The sequence below is a fragment of the Acinonyx jubatus genome, chromosome A2, assembly GCF_027475565.1.
Source record: "Acinonyx jubatus isolate Ajub_Pintada_27869175 chromosome A2, VMU_Ajub_asm_v1.0, whole genome shotgun sequence".
In the NCBI taxonomy this organism is placed as follows: domain Eukaryota; kingdom Metazoa; phylum Chordata; class Mammalia; order Carnivora; family Felidae; genus Acinonyx; species Acinonyx jubatus.
The window spans coordinates 116,480,621-116,506,143 of NC_069383.1; the positions used below are offsets into that span (position 1 = coordinate 116,480,621).

The 25,523-nt window shown below is 50.9% G+C and overlaps 1 protein-coding gene across 5 annotated transcripts in view; it reads left to right on the forward strand.

The window, feature by feature from the left end:
* The window catches only part of SSUH2 (ssu-2 homolog), a 46,805-nt gene that overhangs the window by 15,087 nt on the left and 6,195 nt on the right, over nucleotides 1–25,523 (forward strand). The window contains exons 1-11 of one of the 5 annotated variants that reach the window (XM_053219018.1): nucleotides 332–650; nucleotides 12,570–12,668; nucleotides 13,050–13,131; nucleotides 14,740–14,872; nucleotides 16,126–16,186; nucleotides 17,262–17,386; nucleotides 18,881–18,943; nucleotides 20,639–20,751; nucleotides 21,872–21,964; nucleotides 22,503–22,608; nucleotides 24,670–24,777. In XM_053219018.1, coding sequence (XP_053074993.1) covers nucleotides 488–650; nucleotides 12,570–12,668; nucleotides 13,050–13,131; nucleotides 14,740–14,872; nucleotides 16,126–16,186; nucleotides 17,262–17,386; nucleotides 18,881–18,943; nucleotides 20,639–20,751; nucleotides 21,872–21,964; nucleotides 22,503–22,608; nucleotides 24,670–24,777 — 1,146 coding nt within the window. In that variant the 5' untranslated portion in view covers nucleotides 332–487. Of the gene's footprint in view, nucleotides 1–331; nucleotides 651–12,569; nucleotides 12,669–13,049; nucleotides 13,132–14,739; nucleotides 14,873–16,125; nucleotides 16,187–17,261; nucleotides 17,387–18,880; nucleotides 18,944–20,638; nucleotides 20,752–21,871; nucleotides 21,965–22,502; nucleotides 22,609–24,669; nucleotides 24,778–25,523 lie in introns of those variants that run through there. The other 4 variants (XM_053219019.1, XM_053219020.1, XM_027042530.2 and 1 more) reach the window with 4 other exon arrangements.

The following is a 25,523-nucleotide window of genomic DNA, read 5'->3' on the forward strand; positions in this document are numbered from 1 at the left end:
ACCCACAGATACTTCACAGGGGGCTAGGCTGGTGTGGTGAGAGCTTTGGCCATGCAGCCTGGGTTGGAAGCTGGCTCTGTCTGCTACGTACTGCATGGCTCCACCTCATGATCCGAGCCTCACTGCTTCCCCAGTGAGAGGAGGAGGTCAGAGCTGGAGACTTCAGAGACCCCACCTGTATCTTCTCTCCCCCTAGGGGAGGTAACCTCTGTGTGCTCTTACATTTCTCTGTATCCCTTCCCCTGTCACCCCACGACACTTAGAAGCCTGCCTCCAACACATGAGTAAGCTAGCAGAGTGGTCAAGAGCTCCGACTTGAGAGTCACACAGATGAGGGTTTGAATCCCAGCTCAGAAAAATGGGCACCAGTGGCTAGAGGCACTGCATAAGAGCCTGGCAAGTAGAAGTTCTTGTGAGTAGGAGCTGCAAGGACCCCTGCAGATTGGGTCCAGAGCAGCAGCTCTGAGGGACACTGTGCTTCCCCGAGATGTTTCCCTCTGTTGTATTCAAATCGGGTAACAATGGGCCCGGCATTCTGGGAGGGCCCGAAGGTGGTCCCTCAGATCCCAGCGGCCTGAGCCCACTGGGAGGGCAGACACCTCCTTGGCTGGACATCTGCACCATGGACAGGGATCTGAGTGAGGACGACAGTAAGTACAGCCGGGAGACCTGGGGCGCCAACTTCTGTGGCCAGCGCTGACCAAAACTTTCCCTCTGGCCTCCGTGCTGTGTCGGGTTCTGGGTCTGTGTTGCTGAGGGCATCCTTCCTTCCTTCCTTTTGCTTGTAAAGCTTATTTGCAGCCTGTTGGCTGTTCTTCCATTATGTGCCTCTCTCTGGACAGTGGGGGAGGATGGTAACAACCAGGAGAACTCTTCTCCCTGATCGCGGTCCAAGTCTCATGTTCTTCAATCTTCCTTTCTCTGGCTGACAGGCCCCCCACCCCCGCCCCCAGCTACATGTAAGCCAGAATACCTCACTTGGGCTCCGTTCTGAGATGAAGTTAATTTTAAAGAAATGTCATGGATTGTCTTTACTTGTGATCTTCCTCTAGCAAAGAGCTGCTTATTCATTACTGCTTGAGGAACACAGTCCTCGTGACCCCAAGGCTGTCATTCCTGGGACAGAAACACAATGCAATCTAAGGACTATTTAAATAGATGAAGAAGGAAATGGCATTTTAGGAAGAAATGTGGTGTGTTTTAAAAATAAGAGGTTTTTGCTCCTGATCTGGAAGGAGCAGTGTGGTAGAGTACCAGATTGGGGGTTGGGAAGGTAGGGTTCAGGTCCTGACTCTGCTGTGTGATCTCAGGCAAGTCATCTAGCCTCAGTTTCCCCATCTATAAAAGGAGATGGGTCAGGAGTTCTTAATTTGAGGAACATGAAGGTGAGGGCAAAATGTTGTATGAATGTACTTTTCTGGGGGTGGAAAAGTATTCTCACAATTCATTTGAATCCTCGAGAGGCCTGTGACACTAGTAAGTACGTTTCACAGTTCCTGAACTTGCTGACTTTGAATGTCCTGCACAGGTCCAACACTGCTGTCTTTAATGTAGGCACCTCAAAGCTTTAAGTTTCAGAGCTGAGGCGAGATATGAAATAAACCCATGTGAAATCTTAGAATTTAAATTTTTGTTGGAATCCCTTTTCACATTGAAGTTGGAGACTGTACAGAGATGTTTTAGCATGTATTTGAGCAGGATCTGATCTCTGATATATTGGAAATCGTGTATCCATAGTCTTATAAGCTTCTACTAATATTAAAATGCAATTTTTCCTCTTTAAAACACTGCTCATTAGCAGTCTTGCAATTTATAATCAGAGTTTCTCTTAGTAGCAGTGGGCTTGGTCAGATCTGGATTCACATCCAAGCTCTGCCTCCTGATTGCTGGCTGATTTTGCTCAAGTCACTTAACCTCTCTGAGCTACATTTCCCACAATAAAAATGGAGATCATGTCATCTTGAAGAATTGTAGAAGATTAATTGGATGAAAAGTGCCTACAACATTGCTCAGAATAGAGTAGGCATGGAATAAATGTTGACTCTAGAAAAATTATCAGATTATGTGTCCCAGGGCTTTAAAATTAAACTTGCTATTAATGAAAAATATTATCATCTGTAGTGTTTCTGTTCTGGCATCATGACTTTTGGCAAGCCAGGTGAGAGTAGGGTAAACTCTTCAGTTCCCTTAAAATTCTAAACACTCTGATTCTGTCGTAGGGTCCAAACCTCCATGCTGGTTTCCAATATAATTGAAACTTTAGGTCTACTGCAAGGTATGGGATTATCCAGAAAAGTTTTTATTTTTTAATTTTGAAATGTTTATTTATTTTTGAGAGAGAGAGAGCGAGAGAGAGAGAGCAAGTGCTCAAGTGGGGTAGGGGCAGAGAGAGAGGGAGACACAATCAGAAGCAGGCTCCAGGCTCTGAGCCATCAGCACAGAGCCAGATGCGGGGCTTAAACTCATGAACTGTGAGATCATCACCTGAGCCAAAGTCAGATGCTTAATCAGCTGAGCCACGCAGGTGCCCCCAGAAAAGTTTTTAGAAGCAACACTGATGAAATCTGAAACTAGGTCAATATTTGCCCAGGTTTCAGAAAGGGAGACTGCTATGGGACTTATGTAATTTAAATGTCCCTTCTTAGGTAAGAGACGGCTGCCCATTTATCCCAATTGAGTTTCCCTCCCCAGTCATGAAAATGTTGTCCCCTCAGTTTTTGAGTCTGTAATGTGGGCAGCTTCAGAGAGAGAATATCTTCTAACAGTGACACACTTTGGGACCAAAGTGGGCATGGATAGAGACGTTCTGGGATGTGGCACCCATGTGGCAGTCACCATGAAGACCTCTTAGCACTGCCACCGTTGGCTGCTGAGACACCTCTGACAGCATTCTTGGCTGGAGGCAGCACCTCCTACCACTGGTTGGGACACCTCCAGTGATGGGCTGGTCCCCCTTCCATTGCCGAGGCCATCATGAATTCTTTCGTACATTGAGTTGACATCTCTTTCCTTGTAACTTTTACTCTTTGGTCTGGATTCTACCCCCCAAGGCTACTTAGAACATGTCTCTTCCCTGTTTAAAATAAGAAGTCTTCAGAGTCTTTTCTTTTCTAGCCTGACCAGGTCCTGTTTTTCCAATGGTCCCAGATGTAATTGTGGTTTCAATCTCTCTTCTCTTAGAGGGAGACATCCTAGCCCTTCCCTTATTCTAAAAACCGTATCTCTTATAATAGAACTTATTTTATTACATACCGAGCTCCCTCCCAGATTTGGTGTGCAAGAGCCTCTTCAAGTAAGATAAGGTCCCCATAATTTGAGGAGGGGACTGCTGTGATTCTGGACAATAGGACCTAGGTGGCACCTCCTTTCTTCTGGGCACTGATAGCTGGGGAGTGCTCGGAGCAGTGATCTGAGGCCATCAGTGGCCCACTTCCCTTGGTACCCAGGCCAGCTCTGCTCCCCAAAGGCTTATTCCTTAGTGTTCCCCCCACCCCAGCTCTGAGTTGGAGACTAGAGACTGTGTTAAGCTCTCAGGATATCTTGGTGGGAAAGATGCTGGACTCCTGGCAGGGGCCCAGCTTCTAGGAGCTTTGGTGACTGACTGTGGGGCCTTAGCGTATGTCACCCATCCCTTAGGATGGAGGCACGGCCACCAGGATGCAGGTGCTCCCTGCCAAGTTGGCCCTGTCCTCACAGGGCCCATCTGGTCTTTCTTGTAGGCTGTCCTGTTTCTGGAAGGGGCTTGTGGTTCCCGCAACTCCTAATGGAAAGATAGGGTGTCCCCTTTGGGGAACAAGGAATAAAAATCTTTAATGAAATCATACTGCAGCTGAGAAAGGGTCCCAAGGACCCTCCCAAATCATTGGCAGAGCCTTCTCTTATCCATCTTCCCAAGTGCTCCTGTCAGCAACCAGATTCCCTGAACCCTCTTGTAGGGAAAGAAGACCAGGGCCATAAAAAATAAAGTGACTTCCCCCCCAGACCACACAGTAGGCTAGCTATTTGTTGCTGTGCTCATGGCTGGGGGAATAAGGATGATTCATTGATTTGCCTTCCAAGTGTTTAAAGCCTCGTGGAGGAGGCAGACCCCAGATGGACGTTCTGCAAATAACTCTTGGAAAGCCATTTGGCAGAAACAATGGTAGAGAGTGGAACAGAGTACTGAGGGGCATGGGGAGGGGGAATCACACCCGGGCAGGCTTTGCAGGAGGTCAGGTCTGGGCTGAGCCCAGCCAAAGGGGGTGAGGGGTGTGTGTGTCATGGGCAGGAACAGCCAGAACAAGAGCTGGGAGAAATGGCATGCTGCCTGTGCCAGGGGGGAATGCACACATCAGTGTCCCCAGGGGACGAGGCCGCACTTACAATCCCACCCCCACGTGGCCCTATCTTGGCATGATGACACTTCGACAAAGCAAGAGTTCCACATCCCAACTAATCGAAAATTCGTTGTAACATTTGCCGGGGTCTCTCCTGACGCACCAGAGGGCCCTGCAGAACACCAAGGAAAATTTCTCCCGGCCTTCTCCCTGTTTCTCTCGATGCTGGCCTCGCTCCCATGGTGGGCTCTGTGTTTGATCTCCCAAATGTGTTCTCAGTGGCTCCCACCTCAAAGCTCCCACACCCCTGACTCCTCTCTGGAGCCCCAAGCAGGCTCTTCTTTTCGCTTCCCCTTTCTGCTCTGTTCTTTATCCCCACCCTCTCCCCTTCCGCAGCAACTGTTTTCCTTCCTCTCACCCTGCTCTGGGCTGTGTGGGGAGGCTTTTCCCCTCAGGACTGAGGAGACTAGAATCTTTTCTTCCTGTCCCGTGGGTACTCTAGGGCCATTTAACACAGGACCTTCTCTGCTAAAGGCAGGAGCTTAGACATTAGCTGTGGGCAGTAGTGAGCCACTGCGGTGTTTAAGAGATGGCATGGCCCAGTCAGGCCCTCCAGTCTTGCTACAAAGACTTTTATTTTTTATTTTTTTATTAAATATTTTTTTAAGTTATTTATTTGAGAGAGAGACAAAGTTGTGTGTGTGTGTGTGTGTGTGTGTGTATGTGAGAGAGAGAGAGAGAGAGAGAGAGAGAGAGAGAGAGAGAGAGACCCAAGCAGGTTCCACGCTGTCAGCACAGAGCCCAATTCGGGGCCCAAACCCACAAACCGTGAGATCATGACCTGAGCTGAAACCAAGAGTCGGATGCTTAACCGACTGAGCCACCTGGGCACCCCCACTATGAAGACTTTTAAATAATAGAGCCAAGTATTTGTTCTTCTTGGCAAAGCAGGATTTTTTTTTCTGTCCTTTCTCTTGTGATCACCTCACTCTCCTGTTTTTATTATTTTCAATTGTGATAAAATACACATCACATGAAAGTTGCCATCCTAAGCATCTTTAATTGTGCTGTCCAGCGACATTAAATACAGTCCCATTCTTGTGGGAATATGATCACCACCATGCATCTCTCAAGTCCTTTCATCTCTAACCCCTTTAAACAACAGTCCCCCACATACCTCTCCTTTTTGCTGCCAGCCAACCCCATTCCATTTCATGTCTGTGTGGATTTGACCACCTGAGTCTCTCTTGTCCCATCTTAAGTGTACAGATCACAGTGCAATTTTGTGCATCGACTGTATACAGGAAGGGGGGCGTTCCCTGTCTTAAAGGGTCTCCCGCCCCTGTTGGAGGCGGCAAGGGCCGAAACAAACTAAAGCAAGTTTGCAATGGGGAGGCGTGTGAGTGGAGACATGGCATGATTTCAGTGCTTTTAAGATGATTAGTACTGGAATCTAAGGCAGAAGATGTGGACTCCTTTTTTCCTCTGGAATAAAGGGAATGGCATTTTACAAAGTGGAAGTTAAAGAGGTTGTCCACTAATTATACCTTGCTCCACAAGAAAAATTCCTTTTGACACAAAAGAAAAATAACTGGCGGCTGGTGAGCACTACCTTAGAGATGCTTTGCAAAGCTTTCTCAGCAACCACTTGATGACATTTGCACAGAGCAATAGGGTGTTCAGCTAGGTGGAAAGGACATTGGCTTAGCATTAGGATCTAAGTTTTTGTTTTTAATTTTTTTAACATTTATTTATTTTTCAGAGATAGAGTGTGAGTGGGGGAGGGGCAGAGAGAAGGAGACACAGAATCAGAAGCAGGCTCCAGGCCCTGAGCTGTCAGCCACAAAGCCTGACATGGGGCTCAAACTCACAAACTGTGAGATCATGACCTGAGCTGAAGTCAGACACTTAACTGATTGAGCCACCCAGGTACCCCAATGGTTGTTTATTTTTGAGAGAGAGAAAGAGAATGAGCGGGGAAGGGTCAGAGAGAGAGGGAGACCCAGGATCCGAAGCAGGCTCCAGGCCCTGAGCTGTCAGCACAGAGCCTGACGCGGGGCTCGAACTCAAAAATTGTGAGATCATGACCTGAGCTGAGGTCGGAGGCTTAATTGAGCCACCCAGGCACCCAGGATCTGAGTTTTAAGTACTCTTTATTTCTGGCTCTGCTATGAGTGTGTGAGCTTGTTGCCCCATAATCACATCTCTGAGTCTCACCTCGGTCTTCTATGAAGCAGGGAAAACAGTGGTTGTCATGAAATGCAAAAGAGATCATGCCCGCACCATCCCTTTGTGAGCCACGGGACACAATGCATGTATTAGGGTGGGGTGGCCGCGCTGGAACTCGACCCTGACCCCATGGAAACAGTGACACGGCTGGGGACCCCCTTCGAAGTGCCCCACACTGGGCGTCACACAATGACCTGTGACGTCCACGTTCCTGTTGTGCCCTTTGAGATCTGCACAGGAAATGACGCATCTGCCTGTAGGTCAGCCGGAGTCCTTTATTTTTGTACATAACATAATGGTGAGATTAATTTAGCTCTGACGAATTACTACTGCCCTGAGAGGTCAGGGTGGCTCCTGGTTGATGGATGGAGCTGTGAGTTTCCCACCTCTCATTCTTCCCCTCTTCCTGCCTCTTTGTTTGGTTCCAGCTGGACATAGCAGCCATATGGCATTTTTCTGTCTTCTAGCACTGGAGAGTATGGATGCCCCAGCAGACCCCAGACTTCCGGGTGGGCGGGGGGCCTTCCCCGGGGAGAGAGCTATGAAGGTCTTGCCTTTCTTTCTGTGCTCGACATTTTCACCTCTTGTCCCCTGGCTTAAAGGAGCACAAAGAAAGAGGAAGACTCGCCCTCCTCAGGTCCAAGGCATTGACGAAGCATTTATTAAATCCAGGCTCCGGGCCATGAGCTGTGTGCATGCTGTCTCATTAGATGGGCACTAATATCGTCTGCCCTGGTTCACAGCCAGGGTTGGGGGGGGGGGTTGATTTCTGCAAGGATGGGTGGCTGGCACAGAGTCACGTAGTGCATGACTCAGACATATCAGAGCCCAGGTGTCCAACCACCAATTCTGACTCCAGACACTCTTGGCTACAGTCCAACCCTGACATTCACCCTTAATTCTGATAACTGGGCTCACAGGAGCTGCAATGACATGCGTGGGCCCTGACGCCAGACAGGTTCAAATTCCAGCCTCCTTCTTTCTGACCCCCTCCAACATACCCACACAGGTGAGTGTCAAGGGCAGCTCAAGGGCCAAGTCTGACCCGCTGCCTGTTTTTGTAAAGTTTTGTTGGAACAAAGCCATGCTTACTCAATTGTGCATTATCTATGGCTGCTTTCGCCTGAGTTGAGTAATTGAAACAGGCCGTATGGCCCACAAAATCTATAGTATTTACTCCCCGGCTGTTTGCAGAAAATATTCGCAGATCCCTGGTGGCGAAAATAGCTTAAAATGCTAATAAAGTTAGTAGGAGCAAATACTGAGAACCAAGGTATGAATAATAGTTCCTGATGAATTTTCATGTTGGGGATTTCAGGACACGTTGGCATACACCATTGTGCAGGCCTGGGATGGTGTCTCCTTGCGTCACACCCAAAACTGTCCAAGGTCTCTCACTGGTTCCTGCGCAGAATCATTTGCTTACAAAGTTTAGCTTTCTTGCTCAGAAAGACACTCTCCGTATCTGGAAACACTCTCCTCTCTCAGCTTCCTTTGTAAATTTCCTGCAAGGAGAAACCTTACAGATGCATATGCATTTCTTTTTGTCAGAGGGCTGAGACGTACTCTGAGGGGAGTGGTAGAATGAGATGCTTCATTTGTCTTAATGACACCCCTCCTCCCTCCATTGTTCTCAGCCCACTTCCAAATAGCCTCCCCTGCTCCAATTTACAAGATCTGTTTCTTCTTCTGGACTCTGTTTTTATTAAACTTGAAAGGACAGGACATATTATTTTTATTTTTGTAGAGGGAAAGAGCTATTAGGCTTTCAAGAGCTGGAAAAAAAAAAAAGGAGGGATCTAGGGGGTAAAACAGATCAGCTGTTGACCTGAGTGTGTTCAGTGACTTCATGCAGAGCAAATTTCTTTCCACAGACCACTTATCAACTTGCCCTTTTAAAGTCAACTTCCCGTAATCAAATTGGCCACTGGAAAGACAGAGCTGAGTCTCAGGTTCTTGTCCCCCAGCATGAGAGCTTCAGGGAATACGTTTGAGGGGTGGCCAGGTGTGCTGGAGCTGGAGCAAGGAGCATTTATCCTGCTCTGATTTCACTGCTGTGTATCCTACGAATACTGGAGTAACCTCTCTGAGCCTCAGACTCCTCATGTGAAATGGAGTTAGAAGTCCTGCCTTCTGTATCTCCAGGTGAGAGAGTGGGTGTAGCAACAGGTATGGGGAGGTGCTTTCTGAGTTGTCTAGCATTTCTTGGAGTCAGTGCTTATATTATGCTTTCTTCTGTGCAGTCTCAGGACTATGTGTGTGTCTGCCATAGCCTGGCAGATCAAGCTGAGGTGTTTGGTTTGTTTTTTTTTGTTTGTTTTTTTGTTTTTTTTAGTTTACTTAAATTTAAATTGGGGCACCTGCATGGCTCAGGTGGTTAAGTGTCAGACTCTTGATTAAGTGTCAGACTCTTGATCTCAGCTCAGGTCATATCTCACGGTTTCTAAGACTGAGCCCCGCATCGGGCTCTGTGCCGACAGTGTGGAGCTTGCTTGGGATTCTCTCTGCCTCTCAGCCCCCACCTCAAAATAAATAACTAAATATTAACAAAATAAATTTAAATTTAAATTTTGAGAATTGAAATGCCATTAACATACAGTGTTACATTAGTTTCAGGTATATAAGGTGAGGTTTTAAAAGCAGATATATAGTGAGTGATTCTTCCACAGGGGTTGCCTCATGGGAAGTAGGTGGGAAGGACGTGGGCTTTGGAGAGCAACGAGCCTTGGTTTGAATCCAGCTGCATCACTCACTGGCTGTGTGATCTGAGGCGAGCCACAGCCTTTCTAAGTCCATTTCCTCATTGGGAGAATGGATAATATTCTGTGTTGGTTTGGGTCATTCAAGAAGCAGATACTAAGATGGCAGGTCCCTGGGAAACGTATGTGGAAGGAAAAGAGGAGAGGAGAGAGCAGGTGTGGGCAGGGACCGTCTGCAGGCTAACCGCAGGTTGGACCCCTGTGAGAGGAGAGAGGAGGGAAGGAAGGAGCCTCAGACCATGGTGTGGCTCTCGGAAAGTTTTGCCAGGTTTGTGGGGAATCCCAGATTGCCTGATGTGGGAAAAAAAAGGCAGAAGGAAGCCGTTGTGGGAAAAAAAGGCAGAAGGAAATGGCAGGTAAAATTGAATTTCCTGATAATCTGCAGCCCATTGATGAGTACTTGAGGCAGGCAGAATATGGCATTTCTCTAGGAACTCCCTACTGTCTTGGTGTTGATGCTTTGCTAGCGGGGAAAACAACCTTGGCCTGGAGGTAGTTAGACCTCCCACACTTCTGTGAGTCTTCTTTGGCATGTGAAAATTCTTTTCGAAATTCCCCTTTGACTTTACCTTTCCCAACTCCCAAGTATGTGATCAGTCTCTCCACCATCCCGGGGCAGCTCTTCCTGCCCATGGGTCCTGTCCCCATGCTTTAATAAAATCACCTTTTTCACCGAAGACATCCCAAGAATTCTTTCTTGGCTGTTGGCTCTGGACCCCACCATGACTCCACTGCCCATTACAGGAAGCTGCACAAAAAACAAGTCCAGACCCCAGCGCCTTAAAACAACAACGATGTTATTATAGTTCATGATTTTGTGGGTCAGGAATTTGGGCAGAGTCAGCTGGCTGATTCATCTCCTCCTTGTATCATCCATTAGGGTCAGTTTAGGCTGCTGTGACAAAACACCATAGACTTCCTGGCTTAAACAACATGTATTTCTCTAGTTCTGGAAGCTGGGAACTCTAAGACCAAGGCACCCTTAGACCCGGTGTCTGGTGAGAGTCCACTTCTGGCTTGTAAACAGCCACCTTCTCACTGCATGCTCACTGGGGAGAGAAAGAAAGATCCTTGGCCTCTGGGCTCTGTCTTTTCCTGGCAGGGCACTAATCCCACCACATGACCTCATCTCAACCTTATCACTTCCCAAGGGCCCTACCTTGTAATACCATTCAGGGTTTCAACATATGAATTGGGGGGACATGCAATCCATGACAGGGTCACTCAGTGGTATTCAGCAGGAAGCTGGTCTGGCCTGGTGGGTCTGTGGTGGCTTTGCTTGGATGCCTGGTGGCTTGGTAGGATGGTGGAGTGGCTGGCAGGCTGGGCTCCACTGGGCCCCTCTGCGTGTAGGCTTATAGTCTGCCTGTAGTCCATGTGGTCTCCCCAGGAGGGTAGCTGATATATACACGGAAGTTCAGGGCTCATGAGGGAGTGCTCCAAGAGGGATGCTCCAAGAGAGTGCTCCAGGAGGGAGTGCTCCAGGAGGGAGTGCTCCAAGAGGGAGTGCTCCAAGAGAGTGCTCCAAGAGGGCGTGCTCCAAGAGGGAGTGCTCCAAGAGAGTGCTCCAATAGGGAGTGCTCCAAGAGGGATTGCTCCAAGAGGGAGTGCTCCAAGAGGGAGTACCCCAAGAGAGTGCTCTGAGAGGGGGTGCTCCAAGAGAGTGCTCCAAGAGGGAGTGCTCCAAGAGGGATTGCTCCAAGAGGGAGTGCTCTGAGAGGGAGTGCTCCAAGAGAGAGTGCTCCAAGAGGGAGTGCTCCAAGAAGGAGTGCCCCAAGAGAGTGCTCTGAGAGGGGGTGCTCCAAGAGAGTGCTCCAAGAGGGAGTGCTCTGAGAGGGGGTGCTCTGAGAGGGAGTGCTCCAAGAGAGAGTGCTCCAAGAGGGCGTGCTCCAAGAGGGAGTGCTCCAAGAGAGTGCTCCAAGAGGGAGTGCTCCAAGAGGGATTGCTCCAAGGGGGAGTGCTCTGAGAGGGAGTGCTCCAAGAGAGAGTGCTCCAAGAGGGAGTGCTCCAAGAAGGAGTGCCCCAAGAGAGTGCTCTGAGAGGGGGTGCTCTGAGAGGGAGTGCTCCAAGAGAGAGTGCTCCGAGAGGGAGTGCTCTGAGAGGGAGTGCTCCGAGAGGGAGTGCTCCGAGAGAGAGTGCTCCAAGAGGGAGTGCTCCAAGAAGGAGTGCCCCAAGAGAGTGCTCTGAGAGGGGGTGCTCCGAGAGGGAGTGCTCCGAGAGTGCTCCAAGAGGGAGTGCTCCAAGAAGGAGTGCCCCAAGAGAGTGCTCTGAGAGGGGGTGCTCCAAGAGAGAGTGCTCCAAGAGGGAGTGCTCTGAGAGGGGGTGCTCCGAGAGGGAGTGCTCCAAGAGAGAGTGCTCCAAGAGGGCGTGCTCCAAGAGGGAGTGCTCCAAGAGAGTGCTCCAAGAGGGAGTGCTCCAAGAGGGATTGCTCCAAGAGGGAGTGCTCCAAGAGGGAGTACCCCAAGAGAGTGCTCTGAGAGGGGGTGCTCCAAGAGAGTGCTCCAAGAGGGAGTGCTCCAAGAGGGATTGCTCCAAGGGGGAGTGCTCTGAGAGGGAGTGCTCCAAGAGAGAGTGCTCCAAGAGGGAGTGCTCCAAGAAGGAGTGCCCCAAGAGAGTGCTCTGAGAGGGGGTGCTCCAAGAGAGTGCTCCAAGAGGGAGTGCTCCAAGAGGGAGTGCTCTGAGAGGGGGTGCTCTGAGAGGGAGTGCTCCAAGAGAGAGTGCTCCAAGAGGGAGTGCTCTGAGAGGGAGTGCTCCGAGAGGGAGTGCTCCGAGAGTGAGTGCTCCAAGAGACAAGAAGTAGAAGCTGTGGTCTCTTCATGTTTCCCCCAAGTTCCCTTGCTTGAAGCAGCCTCAAGCCTGTGAAGGTTCAAGGGGAGGAGATAACAGATACACCACATGAAGACAGAAGCAACAAAGAAGTGTGGCCATCTCTAATTCAGTACCTGTCTCCTAGGGTCGTGGAATATGATCATGTTTCTATATGATCATCTGTCATGGGGGACTGGCACAGAGTAGGTACCCAGCAAACAGGAGCTGCCATTCTGAACGCTTTTCTCATCATTATTATTATCGCTGCTACTATCACACCCCCACCCCATCCCCGCCTGCCCTACAGATGTGTTGTGTGTCCCATGGTGCCAGAGTGAGATTGGCTTGTTAAACTGTCAGCTTTTTTGTAACACACCCACCCTGGCTTGTCAGCTTCCAGTGAAGTCACCACTGACTCCCCTCCTCCCAGAAGCTCAGGACTGCCTTACTTCCACAGGTGTGGTGGACCTCAGTTTTGAGGCCGAGAGTCCTTTGGCGCCGCCAGCTGAACTCCTGGAGAGACTGCCCAGCTATGACTGGCTTTTTCAAAGAGGTGGTAAGTCTGGCGGGTCTTGGTTCCTACAGCCTCTTCCTGGGGCTTATGCTGGTTGCGGAGACCTATCTGGAACAGGCCAGCGCTGGGATACCGCCCCTTTCTCCTGGGGGGCCCTGGGAAGCCTCTTATCACCATTGGGAGGGACAAGGAGCACATAGGGACATCAGCCCTGTGTCCACAAACATTCCATGACCATATCCACAGGTATTTAAGACTGGAATCATGCTGGTTTGAGAACCACTCTTCTTGCATTAGATACATTAGCATTTCCCTTTGTCTCATTCAACCTCCCTTTCAACCAGTCTATTCTTCCTTCACCCTGCAAATACCTGTGCCTTTGAGCTAGGCTGTGGAGCCCCTGACTCCTCCCCTCTCCTCCAGGACAGCAGATAATGTTCCCACCTTTGGAGGCTCCAGGGAGACCCCTGGAGCAAAGGTGCTGGTCCTCGTTCCTGGAGCACAGGTGAGCTGTGGTGCCATCACACAGGATCACGTGCAGTGACCCTCACATCACCCCCACCCCCACTGTGCCAAGAGCCCTCCTCGCGGATTTTAGGGTCTACAGATCTCAACCCTGACAGTGCATCAGGATCCCAGACCTACTGGATCAGATCCTCCAGGGACAGAGGCTGGGAATGTGTACTTGACCAAGCAAGCTCTTCAGGCTGTTTGGCTACCAAGCTGTGGTCGAGAAGCACAGTGTTGACCAGGGGTTGGGAACTGCAGCTCCCTGGGCCAAATCCAGCCGCTGCTTGCTTTTGTAAATCAAGTCTTATTGGAGCAGAGCCATGCCATTTATTCACATACTGTCCGTGGCTGCTTTTGTTCTACAACAGCACAGGTGAGTGATTGAGGCAGACTGTATGGTCCATGAAGCCTAAACTATTTAGTCTCTAGTCCTTTGCAGAAGGAGTTTGCTGACTCCCTGGACCCAAGACTCTGGACAGAGCTCTGGCTTTCCAGCCAGCTTTGTGCAGAGAGAAGGTGGAACCCCCTGCTTTCTGGGTCTGGCCACTTGGCTGGGTGGCTCCTGGGAATCTCCTGCCTTCAGGGAATCTCCTGGGTTCTCCTGGCTGCACTGCTGCCTAGAGTGCCTCCCCTTCCCCTCCCTGGCCGCCCACCTTCCATGCCCAGGGCAGACCCCGCTTCCTCAATGGAGTGCTCTTGGCCATTCTGGGCCCCACACCTCCTGCATGTGCGCAGGCCCCTCTGTGCACCAGACCAGAGGCACTGGAGACATCACTGTGCATGAGACGGGCTTACTGTTTAGAGTCAGGCTGCTGTGGAGAAGTAAATGAAGATATGAGGGAGGAAGAAGGAGGGGACTTCTGCTTCCTGGAGGTCTTGGTGGGGGAGGGCTTTGCTAGGAGGGGGCATGGCAGCTGGGCCTCAGGGAAGAGCTTTCTAGGAGGAGAAGGAGGCATCCAGAGAGAAGGCCAAGGAAGGGGCCATTTGTTGTCTTCCTTTCCACCCACTGCCGCGCTGGCCCAGCAGGCTCATGGTGGGTCCCTGTGGGCACCACGGCCTGGTAGTTCTTGGCAGGGGCTTTCTCATGAACACTGCTCATAGCTCCTCTGGCTGAGGGGGCAAGGTCCCCACGGGCAGGAACATGGGAACGTGGTCTGGCCTAACTTTGCCTCCTCCTAGCTGTGTGACATCGTCTCCAGACCTCAGTTTTCCTCATCTGTAAAATGGCGTGATTCGTCTTTAAGTACATCTGTGTGTGTGTGTGGGTGTGTGTGTGGGTGTGTGTGTGGGTGTGTGGGTGTGTGCATGCTAAGATTCTCTAAGCTCTTCTCCTGAGCCCTGCACTTCAGCTACAGCAGTGTTGCTGTCCTGTCCTCTAGAAAGAACTGCCTTGCTCCCGCTGTGGGCATCTGTTCACACAGTTCCCTCTGCCAGAGGTTCCTTCCCCAGATGGACCCCCGAGTGCCTCACCACTACCGTGGCCCACGGCCTGGCCCTTCCCTTCTCCTGACCTCCATTTCCATCTGCATCAAGAGGGAGCTGGCTGGCCCTGATGAGCCTGCAGGCCCTTTCCAGAGACCCTGCTTCTGTGCTCTGTCCCCAGCAGAGTCCCCTTGGTGACAGAGGAAGTGGCCCGTGAAGCCCTCCTCAGCTTTGTGAGCTCCAAATGCTGCTATGGCAGCACAGCCGCCGGTGACCTCATCATCCAGGAGCTGAAGCAGCAGACATTGTGCAGGGTAAGGGGGCCTGGGCCTGGCGGTTGCCTGGGGAGGGCTTTAGGCTTTGGGGCGGGGGGTGGCTTGCGTGAGGTCGAACGGGAGAAAGGAGTCTTGGGGGGTCAGTGCATGTGAATAGCGGTGACACTGAAGTGCCTTTTGCCACTCCTCTGGTCTGTAGTTGTGCACAATGACACAAGGAGTCATTACCAGTCTTCACTGCAAAGCTCAACTGCACGGCATCATGGGTGGCACATTACACGTATGTCCTATGAAGTCCCACAACTGCCCTGCACAGTAGATCTTACTGTCACCAGTTAAAGGGGAGGAATTGAAAGTTTAGAGAGGTAAAGTTACTTGCCCCAAATTTACAGCTAGAAGTGACAGAGCTAGGACGTAAATTGGGTTCGCCGTCACCAAAGTCCATGTCTTTAAATACATGAGTAACCCGCTTCCGGGAGAGGTGGGCCAAGAAAGGCCCATCTACTCCCCTTGATCCCGCCAGTCACATCTGTGCCAAGGAATCGTTTATTCATGACCCCTGGGCCCGAAGCTCCAGGGAAATCTTATGTCTGTTACTGAGACCACAGTGGGCACTTATGTCCCCTTCTGCATCGACAGGGCCAAGGAACAGCTTTTAAGTTCACATTTTCTAGTGCCACTGGCACAGCCATCCTCTGGCAAGTGCACCATCACACAGAAAGCATAGAAGCCTCACAGGCAGTGGTTAGAGCAGGAGCCTAGGGGAAGAGGCCCCTGTGTAGCTGTGTGATCTTGGTCAAGGCAACTGACCTCTCTGAGCCTCTGTTTTCTCCAGTGTCAGAGGAGGAGCCAGGTGATGTCCAAGATCCCTTCTTGTTTTGTGATTTTGTGGATGAGATCAAGAGGGAGGACCTTGACATCAGGCAGAAAAATTCCTCCAAAGGGGACGCTTGAGGCAGCAGATTCGACTGGCCTCCATCTGTTAAAGGGCAATTGCTGTCCCACAGCTTGCCTTATAGAGCATTTCTGGGTGTAAAGAAATGGGAGCTGAAATCAGCCTGTGAGCCCATCGGGGGAGATTTCCTGGGGCTGACTGACCTCCCTGCAGGCGTCCAGGGGCATCTGGAGCAGAAATCATCTTTGCCAGCTGTTCAAAGCAGCCTGTGGTGCTGGGTGTGGGGCCTTTCAATTTCCCAGGGAGCCTCGGCAGGTGGAAAGCTTCGTCTTTTTTCACAATGCTGTCTTCCTAAAGGGCATGACTGTGAACATGCTGGTTTTTTTTTTCTCTATAGTATCGACTAGAGACTTTTAGTGAATCCAGGGTAAGCGAATGGACATTTCAACCCTTTACTAGTAAGTGAAATCAGTTTACTTGGGAACAGATATGGCAGGGGCTGGTGGAAAATATCAGGATATGTCTTATCCACTAACCCTGAGTGAGATGCTCTTCTGCTTGGAGCCCTGGTTTCCCCATCCTCTGTAAAATGAGAGGGTGGGCTTTTATCCAGACTTTCCAGTGTGGAACTTGGGAAATAAATCCTTCCTGTCTGGAAGTGGTTTGCAGAAGGGCCTGAAAAAGTCTAGGGTTTGCCTTTGGCCACACACTGCTGCCACCACACGGGGCTAGATCACAAAGGCAGCCTGTGTGGTTGGGTTTCCGCTTGCCTTCTAGGCCATCCCCAGTGCCTCCTTGAGTCTTGAGGACCCCATTCACTGTGCCATCCTGCCTGCTGCTGAACCCCACTAGCTGCTGAAGGTTCTCTCTGGGAAGCCCTAAGCGCTTCCTTCTCTGCTGACCACTGGTTCATCCTTTAAGACTCAGCGCCTGTGTCACCTCTTTTACGAAGCCTTTCAGGATTTCTTCACCTGCTGACCCCTTATCCAACAGGAGTCAGTCTTCTGAGTTTGCAGAGGCTTTATGCAACTCTTGTCCCAAGCACTTTCCATATCCTATTACATTGTATCATCATTGTAGCTGTGCCTTATCTCCTTGAACAGAGGAGGGGAAGGAGAAAGGACAAGAAGGTGGGGAATAGTCACCACAGTGATGGCAGTTCTTGCTTTTGATCCCTCTATCATGTGCCACCCCTGTGCTAAGCATTGCTATGCCTTCTGTTTAATTTCACTACCATCCTATATGGTAGGTGCCATGTATTTCCCCCATTTTGGAGATGAGAGAATTGCAGGTCAGAGAGGTAAATTAACTTGTCTGGAGTTGCGCAGCTGGGAAGCAGAAGAGTCAGGAGTCAAACCAGGTCTGTTCGACTTCAACACTTGGGTGCTTAACCACAGACTCTGAGGGGGCCCTTAGCGCAGGATCTTGCCTAATGCTTGGCATCAGGTGAAGGCTCCATCCTGTTTGGTAAATAAATGAAAGCTTGTTCTTGTAGCTGTTCACTGGCCTTACAATGATCCCTTTCTGTGTCAGACCAGTCAGTGGATGGGCCACAGAGAGGGACCTCTCCCAGGCTTTGGGACATCAAGGTCCAGGTCCCCCCGATGTTTCAGGAAGACACGAGGAAGTTCCAAGTCCCTCATTCGTCACTAGTCAAGGTAACGTGATTGTTGGAATCTTTGCCCTTCTCTCTGAGTTGGTTTCAGACTTCATAGTGCTGATCTTAGGAAGTCACTGGGTATTTCCTCAAACTTTATTTATTTATTTATTAAAAAAAATTTTTTTTAACATTTATTTATTTTTGAGACAGAGAGAGAGCATGAACAAGGGAGGGTCAGAGAAAGAGGGAGACACAGAATCTGATACAGGCTCCAGGCTCTGAGCGGTCAGCACAGAGCCCGACACGGGGCTCGAACCCACAGACAACGAGATCATGACCTGAGCCGAAGTCAGACGCCCAGGTGCCCCTAAACTTTATTTTTTAAGAAAAGAAAATCCAGAATGCAGACTGGTGGTTCATTCCTTGGCTATTAATCGGGCTAATTCTAAGGAAACCCAGTGCAAGGAATATAGACCCATCCAAAATTCCATGCAAATTAGGGGCACCTGCCTGGGTGGCTCTGTGGGTTGTGCAGCCAACTTCGGCTCGGGTCATCAGCTCATGGTTCGCTGCTGTCATCAGAGAGCCTGCTTTGGATTCTCTGTCCCTCTCTCTCTCTGCCCCTCCCCTGCTCACTCTCTCTCTCTCTCTCTCAAAAATAAGTAAACATTAAAACATTTTTTTAATTCATGCAGATTAGAGAATAGTCACATAGCAAAAGGATGATTCCATTTACTAACCTGTCACCAGCTTTAAACAGTGAACATTCACATTCCTAGACCCTCAGTGTGTTTTTATTTTTGCCCGACCAGTAAACAGTAAACGGCTGAAGTGCTGAATGAAACTGATACAAAATAAAGTTCAAACTGTTTGGATTTTCAGCAGAGTCATTAAAGGGACAGAATTGGACTTCCGTCCTGTCCTATGAAAATGTAATTGAGACCTGCAATGAGGCCAACATTGTAACGTATTTTGTAACATATTACAAAACCACACACGTGATATTTCCTATTCTGTTCTCATCTCTTTACCTGCCTTATTTTCACTTTAGAACTTGATTCAAGCTCGTAACCTATGAGTTTTCATAGTGTCACGTGATGACCAGGACTTTGAGAGGTCAGGAGGAGGTTCCATTCTTTTCTCAGGAGTGGAAAAGCTATTTTGATTTGGTGATTAAATTCCAGTAGCCAGCTCTTTGCCTTGCACAGAAATGCTGTGCAATTTTTATGGCTTCTGTTCCAAAAGACCTCTCAGCTACCCAGTGGGCCAAGGATGTCGGCCTTTGTGGCATAGCCTGGGAGCACGGAGTTCAGAGAACAGACTGGGCTGGGGCTCTGAGGAAATGGTAACATGACCTCCTTGGCTTGGCATTCAAGGCCCTTTGATGAGGATTCAATCCTCATCAAGTGAGAATGGCTACCTTTGCGCCCTGGGCCTTACTGGCTGCACCTCTGTTTGGGCTGGTGACATCGTGGAGTGGGTGTGGGGCAGGTAAAATCAGGAGGTGCTGGGGCTTGGGAAACTGGAGCCCAGGAGAGGTTTTCACTTTCAGGAATGCCACAAATGCCATGGGCGCGGGCGTTACAAATGCAGCGGCTGCCACGGGGCCGGCATGGTGAGTCCTGTGTGGCCTCTGGTGAGTAAGTGATGATGTGGGAGGAGGCACCACACGGGGACAGAGGGCTCTGCCCCGGATATGGGGCTCCCCCACTAACAGTGCGACCTGAGGCAAGTTGTCCTCCCTTTCTGGGCCTCCATTTGCTCACCTGCAAAATGGGTAAGTTGGATTGGGCGTCTGCTACTGGCCTTTGTTCACTGCAGTGGTTTATGGTTTATGATTTCAATTCTTTTCCTTTTTTCTCATTCATTTACAAACATTTGTTGAGACTGAGTACACGCTCTGTGCTGGGCCCTGTAAGAGGACCCCCGTAAGAGGTGGGCCTTCCCACTGGGAACCCTCTGTCTTTGGGTAAGACCGACAAGCGACCAGCACTTGCAGGATGGGGAGATGAGTCTGAAAAAGTGACGTTCATGGGAGCTTCTAGAGGCAAAATATAGATGGGGGCCTTGTGTTTGTGTCCTAGAGAGCATGATACATTACCACAAACTGGGGGTGGGGGGGCTAAGACAACCGATTTTTATTCTCTCACATTTCTGGAGGCTGGAAATCCAAAGTCAAGGTATCCATGGGGTTGGTTCTTTCTGGAGGCCCCGAGCCACATTTCCAGCTTCTGGCAGCTGCCCCCCAGTCCAGTGCACCCTGGCCGGTAGGTGCACCACTCCATTCTCCGCGTGTGTCCTGGGGCTCCCTCAGAATGTGAGGACACCAGGCGCTAGATTTAGGCCCCACCCTCGTCCAGCATGACCTCATCTGGACTAATTCTATCTTCAAAGACTATTTCCAAATAAAGGCTCATTTGGAGGTTCTGGTAGCTATAAATTTTGGGGGGTGGTGGTGGGGGAGATACTGGTCAACCTAGTACAGGTCTGTAAGCACACTGCCAGGCTCTGGTGCCATCAGCCTTCGGGGCTGCTCACCACACTGGGAGTCAGATCATGCCCCTTATGTGTCCTCAGCTCTCCCCATTTGCTCCTGATCTTTTGGACACATATTGACCACTCGTCACGTTAAGCCATGCCTTCCTCCATCCTTCCCTCTGCCCACCTGCCTTCCACCCTCTGGATGCCCACCTTCCACCTGCTGTGTGCCTTCCTCTGCCTACTCACAGGCCACCTGTGGCGCCCGCCTATGCCCTCCTACCTGTCTCTGTCTCCTGTGCCCTTGCTCCTGCCATGCACCCCCTTGCAGCCTTCGTGGAGCCCCTCCCTGTGATCTTTTGTGTTCCTCCCTCCACCCCTGCTCCCCTTCTTCCCTTCCCTCTTCCCTGGAATGTCTCCAGAGGCCTTTGTGAGCCAACTGTGGGAACGAAGCCAGGGGGCCTCTCCAAGACTGAGCTCCCCATTCCCAACTCCAGGCTCCTCAGCCAGCCCGCCCCTCTTCCCAGTCCCTCTGGCCATGGCTGTTCGGTCAGGGCAGAGTCTCAGGAGTCATGGGGATCAGAGAGGAGCAGGAGAGGATGATGTCTCAGGAGACACACAGATGTAAGGCTGTAGCATCTTTGAAGGCAACAGCTGGTGGGGCCCAAAGGTACAGTGTTCCCCTTCCATCTTACAGATGAAGGGGCTGAGGCCCAGGGAGACAAGCGGCTTGTTCAAGATCACCGGGTTGGGATTTGAACCAGGTCTCAGGATGCCCTTTGCCCCCTTCCCTGGGAGGCCAGCAGGGGCTGAGGCTGTGGTGTGTCCGCAGGTGAGGTGTCCCTCCTGCAGTGGAGCCAAGCGCAAAGCCAAGCAGTCCCGGAGATGTCAGATGTGCTCAGGGTCTGGCAGGCGGAGGTATGAGCGGGTCTCCCCGGCACCGAGGTGAAGAGCGGTCCGTTACCAGCTCTCTTGCTTTTCATTGTCTGCCCTTCTGGAGGGCAGTCACGTACCCTGTCTTGTTGCTCCTGTGCCCCAGAGCTGTGTGTGTAGTAGGTGCTCAGTAAATATTTGTGGAGTGGGTGAGCCTTCCTCCAGGCTTGATACTTCAAGAAGAGACTAGAACTCGTCCAGCAGTCTGTGGGTAGAGACGTAAAGAATGAAGTGCTGCAGAGAGGAAGGGAGGGAGGGTTTTAGGAGGGGAGACTTCTTCCCGCCCACATGGTGGGGAAATGAATACAGGAGACCACTCGAACCAGATATCCTTAACTCTCTGAGGATCGGGGCCTAGGCAAATTCTTATTTATAACTCACTGCAGGGCCTGAGTGCAGGAGTCAAGGGAGGTTGCTTGATTGACTGAACAATCAACAGAGTTCCATCTCTGTTCACTCAGGTTTCTTTTATTTACATGTGAAAGAATCCTAATTCAAATGAGCTTAACAAAAAACCCTGCCCTTGTGAAAGAAAAGTCCAGGATTATATTTCTGGGATGGCTTCAGGTACAGCTGGATCCAGGTGCTTAAGCAATGTCACCAGGACTCTGTCTCAGTCCCTCACCCGGAGGGTCTTTGTGTTGACTTCATTCTCAGGCAAGCTGTCTCTTGTGGTAAAAGAGGGGACAGCCAACAGCTCCAAGCGTAGTAGCCTCAGTAGATAGGGATATCCCTCTCCTGCTAGTAGATAAGGATATCCCTCTCCTGATAGTTTCAGAAACAGTTACAGGGCAGATCTCATTGCACTCAGCTGGGTCATGTGCTCATATCTGTGTCAGCCACTGTGGCCATAGAGATGGACTGAACTGACTGGCCACGCCCAGGTCCGAAGCTAGTCATAGAAGGGGTGGGGGAAAGCCCACAATCCATGTGGGCTGGGTGGGGAAAGGGTGGTCTCCAAAGGGAAACTGGGGCACTGCCACCAGAAGCAGAGGTCTAGATGGTGGGGAGTGGAAGCCAGTGGTGTTTACCTTAGTCCACCTCTATGAGGAAGGATTTGGGGGTGGGCATGCTGGAAGCCGCCAGGACCCCGTGACTTACGTGAGTGGTGCTGACCATGTGCCCCTCTCAGGTGCAGCACGTGCTCAGGGAGGGGAAGCAAGACCTGTGCCACCTGCAAGGGGGAGAAGAGACTGTTGCACTTCATCCAGCTGGTCATCATGTGGTATGTGGCTGTGGCCCCATGGGGGAGGCCAGGGGACATGGCCTGGACTGGTTTCTGCAGAGAAACTCCACTTGGTTGGGGCTTTCACAACGCAGGGTTCTGCGCTGGGAGAAAAGGGCTTTAGGCCACTTGGGAGGGGGGAGGTCCCTGGGGAGAGGCAGGGTGGGTGGCTGGATGCTGGCATGCTCCACAACGGACAGACCCGAGTTCAAATTCTGACATTGCCAGTTTCTAGTGCAGCAGCCACTCAGTGCCTGGGCCTTCCCTTCTGGGACTAGAGTCCCTGTGTCTTAAGTTCCCATGTCAGGGAAGGCTTCCCATGCGCTATGGGTTTCCCTTGTTGGGCCCCTAAGGGCTTCACAGGCAAGGACAGAATGAGGTAATAGAACAGAACTGTCAGTACTTCAGTTTCCCACTGTACAGATGAGGATGCTGAGGCCCAAAGAGGCTAAAGAACTTTCCCAAGGCCCCACCGGTAGTCATGCAAACCCTCCAGCCCACATCTGTCCGATTCCAAACCTATCCTCTGCACTTCCAGGAAAAACAGCCTGTTTGAGTTTGTATCTGAGCACCGGCTGAATTGCCCCAGGGAGCTCCTTGCCAAAGCCAAAGGACAAAGCCTCTTTAAGGATGAAAACACCGTGGTAAGGAGGGATTCGAAGACCCTCGCATGGAAGCTGGGTTCGCCCTCCCCTCCTGTGTGCGCTGCGTTCACTCGGAAAGACAAAGACGGGCTGGGTGATGATGGTGCTTGCTGCCAAGCAGGAGAGTGACTGCTGGGGCCTGTGGGGCCAGTTGTCCCCTGAATTTCACATGCTTGACCCTGCGTTTCCTCCTCCTCACCCCACACCCTCACACAAGCCTTGAGACCCTCTGCCCATACTAGGCACTGTTCTAGGCCCTGGGGATACCGTGGAACAAAATGCTCACCCTTGTAGATCTCTCATAGTCCGGTGAGGGAGAAGGTAATAGTATTCCACCCCAATGTTAGATGGTTGTAAGGGCCACTGGGCCACTGAAAATATGCAGGCAGGAAAAGACACATGGAGGGGTGTGGTTTCAGCTGGTGGCCTGGAAGTGACCCTGGGCAAAGACCAGAACGGTGCGGTGGGGGAGTGGACCATGTGGACTCGAGCCAAGGGGTCCAGCAGAGGGAGCAGCAGAGGGCAGTGGGACAGGAGGGACTTGAGTCGGGCAGAGCAAGCAGCTAAGACATGAGAGGTGTCAGCAACCAGATCAGGGAGAGTCCAGTAGGACAGGGGTTGGCAAAATCTGGCCCTGGCCTTGCTTTTATAAATAAGGTTTTATTGAAACACAGCCATGCCTGTCTGTTTACTTATTGTCTGTGGCTGCTTTTGTGCTGCAAGGGCAGAATTGAGTAGTTGAGACAGAGGCCCTATGGCCTACAAAGACTAAAATATTTACTGTGTGGCCGTTTGCAAAACAGATTTGCCAACCTCTTCTGTAGGTCTTGGCAGGGAACTTGGCTTTATGGGATATCTGAGCAGGGTCATCCTGTTTTCTCTGAGAGAGACCAGGTGCTCAGCCTTTTTCTCTTCTTTCTCTCTCTCTCTCTCTCTCTTTCATTCATAGTATGTAGCCTTTTCAGATTGGCTTCTGTCACTTTATAGTATGGATTATTTTTTATTTATTTTTTTTTAACATTTATTTATTATTGAGAGACAGGGAGACACAGAGCATGAGCAGGGAAGGGGCAGAGAGAGGGGGAGACACAGAATCCGAAGCAGGGTCCAGGCTCTGAGCCGTCAGCACGGAGCCCGATGCGGGGCTCGAACCCATGAACTGCGAGACCATGACCTGAGCTGAAGTCGGATGCCCAACCGACTGAGCCACCCAGGCGCCACTGTGGTGTGGATTTTTAACAGTTGAGGCACAAGTGACATACATCATATTTGTTTCAGCTGTATAACGCAGTGATTCAATATTTGTATGTATGGTGAAGTGATCATCACAATGTCTAGTTAACATCTCTCACCACAGTTACAGTTTTTATTTTCTCATGATTAGCACTTTTAAGATCTAGTGCCTTAGTGGCTTTCAAATATACAACACAGTATTATTAACTATCGTCACCATGTCACATCCTCAGGACTTACTTATTTTATACCTAAGTTTGTACCTTTTTACCACCTTCTCCCATCTCACCTTCCCCCGCCCCGGCAACCACCAGTCTGTTCTCTATCTAGGAGTTTGTTTTTTAGATTCCACGTATAAATGAGATCATATGGTATTTGTCTTTCTCTGAATGATTGATCTCATTTAGCATAATGCCCGCGACGTCCATCAATGTTGTCTCCCACGGCAAGGTTTCCTTCTTTTTTATGGTGGCATAGTATTCCTCATCCGCCTTTCTTCGCCCCAATCTGACTTCCTACGGGCTCAGTTCAGGCATGACCCTTCAGGAAGCCCCACCCCAAGCCCGAGTCAGCAGCAAAGGTGTGCTGGGTGAGAGTGGGCTGCAGGAGAAGGATTGCTCTCTGTCCCACAGCCCCGCTTTCTTGGTTGGAATTCCCCAGGAAGTCAGGGGCACCTGGAGGTTCAACAATTCCCACCCACTCACTTCCTGGCCTCGGGGGCCCTTCCCTATCTGGGCTTGCTTTGTGCCCCGTGTGAATCAGAGCTGTAAGGCTCCAGGTGCTGACACCCTGGGTCAGGGCAGCAGGTCGGCTGTGTCTCTCCCGCAGGTGTACCCCATTGTGGATTTCCCGCTGCGGGAGATCTCTCTGGCCTCCCAGAGGGGCATTGCGGAGCACAGCGCTGCCCTGTCCCCCCGGGCCCGAGTCCTGCAGCAGGTGAGTGGGGTAGGGGTCGGGGGCTGTGGGGAGGCCAGGCTTCTGGGGCCAGGCTGGGGCTCCTGCTGGGGGGGGGGCCCTTCCAGACAAGGGTGGGAAGGTGTCAGTTAGGGGAAGGGTGGAGGACAGGAGCCCCAGTTTAGGAAGGGGGTCAGTACTGGAGACTGACCTGAGACTCGTGTGACTGGAGGGCAGAGAGCAGAGCACTGTGGGGCCTCCACAGAAGGTGGGACCACTGGAAATTGTGTAAGATTAGGATTCTTATCTTGAGAGCAACTGGAAGCTATTGTAGGGTCTCAAGCAGGAGTGTGGCAGCGAGATCTTGATTTTAACCTCGTGGGTTAGAATCTTCAGAGAGGGGCAGGCGGGGAAGTTCAGGATTCAGGGCTTACGCAAGTCTGGCACCTAGAGTTCTGCCCTTCAGGGCAGGCACTTTTCTAAATCCAAGGCCTGTCTTCTCCCGCCTCCCTTGGGGAGCGGTGGAGGCCCCCAGGGTTAGGTTGCTTTCGTGCTGTGTTGGGATGGCCACTAGGTGGCGATGTTGCCTCTTGCAGCTTTGAATGGTCCCTGCAGCCAGCTGCTTGATGAGGGTCCCTGGAGGAGATGGAGGTTTGGCCCCTGGAATGGCCAGGGCCGAGCTCCCTGAGTCTAATAGGCTTAGATCCAGGTTCTCCTGTGTCCTGACATTCTCCTGGGCCAGCTACTTCCTCCTCCCCGAAGTCTGGTTTCTCACCAGTGAAAAAGAG